This window comes from Morone saxatilis, unplaced genomic scaffold (genome assembly GCF_004916995.1).
Source record: "Morone saxatilis isolate NCDOM2014 unplaced genomic scaffold, NCSU_SB_2.0 Contig0, whole genome shotgun sequence".
Classification (NCBI taxonomy): Eukaryota; Metazoa; Chordata; class Actinopteri; family Moronidae; genus Morone; species Morone saxatilis.
In genome coordinates, this window is record NW_023339650.1 from 576,683 (window position 1) to 587,501 (window position 10,819).

At 39.9% G+C, this 10,819-nt stretch overlaps 1 protein-coding gene across 1 annotated transcript in view; it reads right to left on the reverse strand.

Moving 5' to 3' along the window:
• Positions 1-20: 20 nt before the first annotated feature.
• snx7 (sorting nexin 7) overlaps positions 21-10,819 on the reverse strand; it is a gene marked incomplete at both ends in the record, with an annotated part of 28,955 nt that continues 18,156 nt past the window's right edge. The window contains 1 exon segment of the mRNA XM_035654735.1: positions 21-2,354. Within this exon segment, the coding sequence (XP_035510628.1) occupies positions 2,274-2,354 (81 nt within the window).

The following is a 10,819-nucleotide window of genomic DNA, read 5'->3' on the forward strand; positions in this document are numbered from 1 at the left end:
CATCGGTGTTTGAGTGTGTATGAATGATTAGTTTCCGTTCTGGTGAGCAGTTGGCACCTTGCATGGCAGCCACTGCCATCAGTGTATGAATGTGTGTGAATGGGGAGGGTGTGGTATGTAGTGCACAGCGCACTGAGTGGTCGAAAGACTACAAAGTGTGGTGTGCGCTATATAAGTAGTCCATTTACTGCAGAACCTTGCACATCCAGATATGATTCTAAAGGCATATCTACAGTATCATATTTGGAAGTTAGGGGCCACAGACCAAGTGGCAGAGTATATTAAACTTAATTTAACCCTTATCAGCACTAAAATCTTATATGTAATTAGGGTCTTATGGACAACAGTGAACCTGGAACCAGTCATCCCGCAGAAGCAGATGTCAATTTGGTTTCTTGCTTCTGATGCAAGGGTCATAGTCTTTCTCTTGTTCATGTTCACAGTTGAAGAGCACTTTTTGGTCAATGTCACTGAACATGTCGTAGAAATTGTCAAAAAAATGATGGCAATAAAATTCTGACATGCAAGTTTTATTTTTGTTGGGATGTTGTGAGGTGTCTCAGATTCTGCGTCAGTTGTCTTTCACAATGTCAGGGAAATTGTTGTGTCTAAAACCCATTTTCATTCCTAAGAGGCCTGCTGGGTCAGACCATTCAGGCTGATCTTGTAGTCTGATCTTGGCATTACGTGTCTGTGGCCATACTTACGTCACCTTTTAAGACTTTGAGTGAAGATAATTTTGTCAAACTACTGTTTCCAAGTCTCTCAGAACCATTTCACCAACTGAGCTCCATCAAAGTACTTTGGTTAAGATTTAGGAGAAAAACAGTGGTCATGCTATACTAAGGTTAAGGGTCAGTCACATGGTTCCATGACATTAGTATCAGTAGCTGTGACTCAATTCAGGGGAGTCCTCTTTTGAAGTCTGCATTTAATGATCTGCATTTAAAATGAATACAAAAAAACTACATAAAGCAAATACTAATAGAAGACTAAATACAGACTACAAAAAGTCTAGTTGAAACAAATAAAAACTAATGACGATGACAATGATGATGTTCTAATCATTCATGGTGGCTTCCTCTGCTGCCTCACCGAGTTGACAGCTAACAAGTAACTTTGCAATAACAGATTTGCTGTCATGGTAACATTACTGTAAGTCAGCAGCATTTTTAAAAGGCAGCTAACAACTTCACTTTTATCAACGATTCATCTGATCTATGGTTTCAAATCCATACTCTTTGTCAAATTACTTTGGAACTTTTAGATTTTGCACTACGGTTTATTACTCACGCCTTGATTCCACCACACATGGCTCCATGTGACATTGCATCCGCAGTGCTGTTTTGGTCGGTCCTGCATGTGGCTTTATGCCCCACCAGAAGAGTTTCAGAAGCAGAGCATTTGCCTGCCAGATTTGGTAACTATTTTGTTGATGTTGCCAATTTTCCTTGATTTACGTGCTTCTACCATGCAGTTAAATTGTTGTCTGCACAGGGCGTACTATTTTGAAAATTGACTGGATTCTCTACGCCTTTTGTATCTGACTTCGTGCCAGTTAGATCTACTCTGTACTGCTTGACGCCGCTTCCGTCAAAAATAGCAAATTATCTGTGGAGAGCTGCTTCTGGTGGAATCACAAGCGTTGTCTAGAACGGCAGTGATACAGCTCCAGCGGCCGACACCATAACGCATTGCAGCCATGCCCGGTGGAATCGACCAGTTATTCTGTCAACTGAGTACAACTTTCTGATGGTAAGGTGGAAAATTCCAATTAATGGAGTTGAAGAGGGTCTGAATGCATCATTAGTTTGGGTTTCTCTGAGGTGAGGACTCATTGCGCCACATCTTGGCATTCTTTCAAGGAGGCATCCCCTGATTGGACACAGCTGTTCTCCACACATGGAGGGAATTTTTTACAGTGCCACAAAGTTGTCTAGCACAACAAGAAAGCAAAGTGGAGCCAGAAGAACCAAAAGTCTTCTTTTTTACTTTTGGCACAGAGGTGTGTAAACACTATTTGGATCACAGTGTTGGTTTTAGTGATGCACAATCATCACTGGAATGGTAAGACTGGGATTATCCTCTTTGGCCAGACAGCAAGAAAAAGAGACAGAGAGAGAGACAGAAAGAGTGTGCTTGTTTCGTACATGATGCATGTTTGCATAAGTGGACACTGGTTTAAAGTCTAGATTGTAGATGTGTTGGACAGATGACAGAAGGTGTGCTCTATGTTGATCAGGCGACCTCCACGTTTCAATCATCTCCACACTTTAACAGGCGTCTTCCCCATCTCTCTGTGCACCGGGCTCCAGCCTCTGAGACAGGAGGAACGACTCCCACACGGCCAGGCACTGAAAGAGAAGACACACCACCACCAGCACCATCATGATCATTATCATCATCATCTTAAAAATGTTTCTTTAATCTACGTCCAATCTTAGTCTAAAAGCATCTGAAAACCACTCTCTAATAACATGGAGAAAATCAGACATCCACACCCACTACTGAGTGATTGGCCAAGACCTTTGCCATCAACATGTTCTGATGACATGTTGTACAACCTATTTGGTTTGAAGAATCCTGAGGAGAAAAAGCCTTTTAAACCTGAGCAGCACTCATAAATACAGCAACAGTGTCTCTAATGGCCTCTCGATACTGAAAGGGCTGAGAGTGACACTTCTCTCCACGTCCCTCTTCATGAGTCAAAACATTTCCTTCGACAAAGTGACATCATCCCAATAACTACTCTGGCCTACAGGACTCATTACATTATTATCTGTTACTCCGCTCAGTTCTGTCAAACGTTACTTCCAACAAATCCAAAGCTTTCAAACAAACACGTTACATTTTCTGCATTTAGAGACGTCCTAATTAAACAAGCAGCCAGGCTACAGATTGGAGCTATTACCTTCAACAGCTAGCTTAGCCAAAACCTTGGTTTGGACCAATCAGCGACCTTTGAAGAACTACTGGCAGCTATGTCATGAGATAGGCGTAGTTTAACACTGGGTAGGCCTGAGTATTGGCAACAATCTGGCAATATGATATGTATCATGATACAGAGGTTATGATTCATTATATTGTGATATATTAGGATATTGTAAGCAACGTGATATATTGCCATTTAATTAAAAAAAATATATATAATTTTAGGAAAACTGTCATAGTATAGCATAACATCTGAGCAAAAAGAAACGTACTTTATTATGCAACCAGGACAGTGGGATTTGTATTTATCACAGTCGCTGTGACATCAACATCATAGCTATCAGTTTACATTTACAACACTACTATCCAGCGGTTGGGGGTTTAACCACAAAATTCAAGTGTTCTTGAGAATTGATACAATCTCACAAAATAAAATATCACCATACGATATTTTCTTACAACCCCTAAAACTAGGTGTGTGTGAAAAGTGACAGTTTAAAGTGACTAAAACAACAATGGCAGCTGTTAAAGAGGTTGCTAGCACCAATTCTATCAGAACTGGAGAGTATTTCTCATTGAAAGAAGATCAAAGAACGGCACTGAAGGCTTTTCTCTATGGAAAAGATGTTTTCACTCTACTCCTGTCTGACTTCAGTAAGAGTTTGACTGTTATATGGTTCATTGATCTGATTGGTGGAAGTTCGCTTGTAATAGACGCTGACAGACAGATGGTTCATCCAATCATCAGTTATTTTTTTTTTGTTTTTCTTTTGTAGGTCTTTTAGTGCCTACACTTTTTCAAAAGGTTTCCAACTACGACTTTTCTGCTCCAGGTGGTTCTGTGTAACAAACGGTCAGGTTAAACTCAGGTTAAAGCCAGTGAAGGTGTGAGGTTTACACACCCTCTAAGTCTGAATAAAACCAACTGATTCCAGAATGTCGGCTTACCAGTGGCTAGCTAGCACCTAAAAAAACACAGCATGTAAATGAGACACATTCTGTGTTAACAGAGTATTCCTCTGGCAAGAGAGCAAACAAGCTGACTCTACCAACTATTAACCTGTTAAACCCTAGCCATATTTCAGAAAAAAAGCCAAAAAGACATACCCAAATTAAATTAATATTGCTCAACAATTCTTAGGTTCATATGATTCTTGTGCTGGAACATCAGGGACCTCAGAAGATTCCAGTGCAGTATAATAACCCTGATAAATTGGATAAAAGCAAAGGAAAATGTGAAATTTCTAATCCTCCCTATTTTTCCCTATTGAACAGAGATAATACATGCTAACAAATAATTCCATGCACAACAGATGCCACTGATCACCTCATCAACTCCTTGACTACAAATTACCAAATTTGATAGAATTGACAAAGGGCAAAGCTCCACAAAGGTTGTAAGATAGACCAGGCGACATTCATTTGGCACCATTTGCACAGTTTGGAACCAAAAATTCCAAATAGTTATTTTCCACTTCAAAAGAAACTGGCTGGAAAATACAATTATGTCCATTACACGAGCTATTCCATTTACTGACTTTTGATATGAATTTAACCTTGTGGCCCATCAACTACACCATTGTACACAGTAATAAGAATAAATTTTTAAATAACAACCAACAAACTGTTTTTGTCTCCAAATGAATTAATAAAAAAACAGTAAAATATCAGATTTGAAAGGTCAAGGAAAAAAAAACCCGCCATCACTTGTCGATCGTCCCTTTAAACAGATCAAGCTGATCAAAGTGAGACGTAGGGAAAAAAAAATAAATGTTTTCAGCTACTAAATAAGTAACAGAATCACTAACCATGAAATAAATAAGTAAAATATCAATTTTGTGAAAAACAACCGACAAAACGCAAGTCAACAGAAAACAAACTCCAAAGAAGGGCCGCCATTTTGTGCCTAGCCCTTTACTAGCGCGCTAAGCTAATCTGGATTGCCAGCCCCCATATGTATCGTTTTGTTTTGCTCCAGCCCATCGCAAAAACCTAAACTAACCAAAACACAATACTTGAAAGTGCTCGGCGTAATGCAAAGACCCTGTGTCAACAACGGTTACGCATGAAATCTACCTGGTTACTTATAGTACAAATGTAGTGTGATACCTCGTGAAAGCCTCGCGATATTAGAATATCACTTGCAGTGCCATAACCTGAAATACCAACACACGACCAATAGGTGAAGCAAAGACGTTTTGAAACGAGCAGCAGGGATGCTGTCTCTGCAATCTCGGCCTACCATGGGTCTATTTGATCGGATAACTGTACACGGATAACACTCAAAATGACCAAGAAAGGTAAGGAAACAATATTCGCTGTTGATTACAATTGCTTTTGTTATTTGATGGAATAATTGAGACATAAACACAGAATTTCACATTACGATAAAACGCTAAGTTTCTGCGTCTTGCTTCGCTGCGACTGAGCTGGTTAGGCGGATTATTTTGCTTGGTATTCAAGCAGAAGATGAGCTTCCAGTTTCTTTGAACCTAAACATACTAATGAGCGAGGCGAATATAATGTGTATCTTGCTGCGTTTCATTCCACTGCCCTTATAGTTCAACAGAGCTTTCTTTTTTTAGTTCATTGGTTACATTATTCCAAACAAAACGTGTTTGAAGAAAAATACACTTGGACTGCGTTTTGGAAGTAAAGCTCGTCTTTGGTAACATTTGAAAAAAGAAAAAAAACACACACGTTTTTATTAAACTTTTTACAGCAGTAAAACATGTAAGCCTCCCAAGAAAAAAAGGAGACGACCCTGTACGGGTCCGTCGGGTTCAACAGGTTAAAGTAACAAAGAGTAACGTGTACTTTACAAAAAACACAGTTTTCACATGTGACAATCATCATGTTTCTAATATACCTCATAATAACTGCCTTTACTACCGTTCCACCTTTAGCATCATGGTAGAGCGTATCAGATATGAAACGGTGTTCTATCAGAACTTTCCCAAATGTCTATCCTAGGATTTCTCTCCCCTTTCTCTTTTGATCTGTCTCTCTCCTGTCTCCCTCGCCATCTCATCAGTGAAGGCACATTATTGCACCAACAGAGGCACCGAGAGGGTCCCATTGTGTGTGTGTGTGTGTGTGTGTGTTGCAGAGGACTTGACAAAGCGAATCACACTTTTATGGCATAAAAGCAGATCTCAAGATAGCACGAGAGGCAGGGAGCCGTGCAACCAGAAAGTGAAAATGACAAGCACACACCAACAGGCGCAGACACACTCAAAAGCCAATCTGTGAACTTGGGTTCCACTCAGTCAGCACACATCAATATAGTCAGTTTTTCCCAGGTAATAGCTGTTTGTTTAGAGGCGACAATAAGTCAAAGCCTCAGCCCGTCAACTCTCCATTTAACGGCAGATTTCTCTCAATAGCACCTCGGTAGCACTGTGGCAGTAGAGGCTGGAGTCATAGAAATGATTTCAGGAGGCAGAAATGTCATTGGTCAAGTTAAACAACAATGGGAGGAGTCAAAAAGTCCAGTGTAAAGGAGAGGATAGACAGTAGGAAGCTAATGCAAAGGCATGCTACTGAAGTATGAAAAATCAACCACATCTTACACTAACTTATCTAGAATTTAACATGGCTTCAACTTAAAGAAGTCTGAGCAAGTTAACAAAATCTGACGAGAAAAACGATGACTTGATTAGAGTGAGTACCAAATGTTGTCTTTAAGTTTTAAAGAACTGGTGCTTTTGGCTCCAGAGGCAGCTATAACACCAAAAGTGTTCCTTAAAAAGCAGATTCAGATGTTCCAGTGGAGCACTAAATCTGTCCAAGCAGTCTGGATTTAACAGGCTGCCTGTCGAGTCAGCACGGCCTTGTTTAAGGAAGACTGCAGAGAAAGCCAAGAGAGAAGGAAATTGTAGCACATTAATCTGACAACAACAGAAAGTGCTGGTAGAAAAGGAAACAGGGATTGATTCATTTCCAGTTTACACGCAGACGACACATTCATGGTGGTGTACTAAAGCCTCTGACTGAGTGGAGTCTGGATTTCTTTTAGTGAAATAAAAATGACATTTCCCACATTCTTATCCTGTGTCCCTGCAGTGTTTTGTCTATATGTCAAATATAACCAAACATTCTTGAGTATCTCTATATCCCTTCATTTCTCTTCCATTTATCAGCAGTCAGACAGGCTTGTTGTCCCTTATTAGAATAATTTTTTTTTTTGTGTCTATTATTAAGTAAACTGATGACCCCTGACTAAGAGACATATTTTATGGGCATTTCATATTGTATTTAAAACTGTACAATGAACCCAACAATCAACTCGTTAACTACAACAACTATGTGAAAAACAAGTGATCTGGATACATTTTTCCCCATTTAGGGAATTTTTATACTTGACACTTGGCCATTATTCTATTAGACAATTTACTTTCCATTTACTTTTCTTCACAGAAATAAATCAAATTCTGAGATATAGGCATACTGTGTGTAAGTTTTCTAGCACGCCTTACAATCAAAAAGGCTTTGCGACCCGCCATGAAGCTTCGGTGACCCCAAGTGGGGGTGTTGACATCACAGTTTACCCTGAGTGGAATTCTCACTTGATTTATGAGCTCAGTAAAGCGTTTCCTAATGAGTTTATCAATCTCTAGTTTCAGTCTTCTTCCATACAGCATGATGTTCATTTAGTAAATGATGGTCCCATTTACAGTAAAATAGACGATAAAGCAGGGTATGCTTTAGGGCGGGCCTACCTTGTGATTGACAGCTCATTCTCAGTGAGTCCGTCCAGCTCAATGCACCAAACTCGGATCAAACTGTCAAACTAGACAGTGATGATCAAATACAAGGCAAGATTCTGTTACTGCATTGATTATTTCTTGCCTAAAATTGTTTCAGAAACAAATTGTACTGTTTATCTGGAATAGGACAACGTGTAACCAGGTGAGCCGCAATTGTTTCCTGTTATGGAAAAGACAAAACGTCATGGCGACGACCATAATATCAAACCAGAGGCTTCAAAACGGTACTCCACAAACCAAAAGGTGACGTCACAATAGGTTCACACTTGTGTTAGACCAACAACTGGTCTTGATGCATCATGAAAATGAATTAAAGGGATGGAAACATTGTCTGTATCTCTACACGTTTCATATGACCAGATATAAGATTAGATTGACACATGTATGCACTGTATAATACACAGGATTAGACACATTTACAAAATACATGAACCTATTCATTAAATACACACACCTATTACTTATTACACACACATACAGCAGCTAAAGCTCTAATTACAGGGTTCATTAAGAAAGCAGAGGCCTGATAAGCCTGTGGGTACCCTCCAGGCTCCACTGGTGCTGAACTGGTAAACACAGAGATTAAGGACAAACACACACAGATGGCAGGGGGACATTCTCCAACCTTTCTCACACACACACACACACACACACACACACACACACACACAAATAGTATTGTAGAATTCAACTGGACATAAGAATAGATCTTATTCCTCTACTTTAAACCAAGGCCTACCATGTACAGATGAGCTTTCTGTCCATCACAGCCTCATAAAGGCACTACTACAGAAAGCACTTAGCATGTTCAACCATATCTTAAGTCAAAGTGTTTCTACCTGTTCTGCATGGTCACGGTGAAAAACCTGCCATCATGGCCTCCTCCTGGTTGAACCGCACTGCCTCCCTGATCCCTCTCCAACAGCTCTGTGTTTTTGGAGCCATGATTTGTGCACACACAATGGGGAAAAGGAGCACACTCAGACAATCTCTCCTCAAAGGCATTTCTGATGTTGCACTTGATGGTTCACATGAAAAGTTCCATGAAGAGTGAGACTGGGAGAGAATCTTAAACCGGTCTACTGTCACACCTCTGCACACCTACAATCACTGCACCAAGTGGTCCTGATTGCCACATTTAGCCCTTTTCCATACACGTGTGCTGGCTTGGCTAGACTCTGCACATCAGCCCTGTTGTAATGTATCTCCATTAGTTGTCTTTAAATGGCGGGGAGAGCAGAGATTGGGGAGAGAGCTCAAGTTAGAATGGGTGGTGTAGCAGGAACAAAGCAGTGAGTCAAATAAATAAAATGTTCTCACTGTTTGACAGCCACTATGTTCTAAAGCACAAATAAACATGGCCACCTTTCTCCTTGCAGTATGTAGTGTTGTTTAAATACTAAAGTAAACGCTTTTCCTATAAATTTCTCAAAATTAAAAGTCCCCGGTCATTTTGTTATTTAAAAAAGTTTTATTATGAAGATATAATATAAGGAAGTGTTGGGTTTTCATCAGCAGTAACCTAACAGGACTCCTGTACAGCTAACAGTACATATGAACAAGTAAAAATAAAGCAGGTATCTAAAATTACAAATAGGGACGCAGGAGAGAAACTAATCTTCAAACCACAGAGTTTCTGTTAGAAGACACAAAAGTACTGAGAGGTGAACACTCTTATACAAACATCTGTCTGTCTGATCGTCTGTACAGACAGGACATGAGTCTCAAACACATGCTTGTTTGAGGGGGAGAATGGGGGTTGTCACGGGTTGGCTGTGGTTTGCGAGATGTCTTAAGTATGTCTTCTTTAAGTATATGTCATTACACTGATGGATATAAACCATGTGGGTTTCAAAAAGTGGCATTGTAAATATTTTGTTGATTGAGTTGTACCTGAATTATACACACAATGTGTTTTGATTAGACCTGAACATAAACATAACATAAACTCCACAGGGTACCTTTAAGAAGATCCATAAACCCTAATGCTTTCCAACTGCATGTGTAAGTTTTACGGAAAACAAAGATTGAATTAGGACCCTATCTGTTGTGCACCTTCAGTCCCAAAATACCAGCATTGCCCTTCAACAGCTACTCCAATATTTGTTGACCTGAAATATAAGCAACATATTTATTATTTTTACCCATTCTCCAGCAGAGTCCCTGTTGCTATGAGGTAACCATGGTGATGCTGACAAGGCTCTGCCTTTGCTGAACACTCAGCTCATCACAAACTTGCATCTGAATGATAATCACTGTATCATCAATAACTGCTGGATCTGCAGACCACAAGCTCCATCATGTCTTGGAAGCTAAAAGCTGACAACTTCAAATTTGGTGTGCTATTAAATGTGAAACAGGTTTGGATCAGTGATACAACTGTCTCATGAATGATAACATACTTAATTAGTTCATGTGTATGTGTCTGTCCAGGTTGATCTGGGCTTCTGTCTGAATTTGATGCATGAAAACAAATGTGTTCTTCCACTGTGTTGGCTCTGTTTTAAACTTTGATTTACTGTCTGGAAAAATGGGCAAGAACCTGACAAGCCATGATGGATAAATGGGCATTTATAAATCAATCATTAATACCAGCTTTATGATTTCAATACATGTAAATTTGAAACTGTGGGTGGGTTGAACAGTTGCCTGACAGGCACTGCTGGTTATTGTGCTGTTTAATCACATGCCTTGAATATTTCTGACTTTAATGATGGACTGTCACTCCTCTCCTGTCTTGCTACTATAAAACAATGAGCAGGCTGTGCAAGAAGAACAACTGCATGTAGACGTACTAATAGAATTGCAAATATCGGTGCATCATCATCGTGCAACACCCACACACAGCAATCTGATCGCAGCATGGTTGAGACCGAATATACTGCAGCACATGTATTTCTACCAGCCTGCTGTTATCCCTCACATTACAGATAAGAAGTGAATATGAAATGAAGGTAATCACCAGGTGCCACTAAACTCGCCTCTCCTCCATGTTTGAGTGTTAATCTTCCTCATGTTCATCATCATCAGTCACTACTATTAGTGTAGTTGTTACTACTGTTGTTGCTGTGCAACTCTGTCTGTCTGTCTGTCTCTCTCTCCCAACTGGTCAAGGCAGA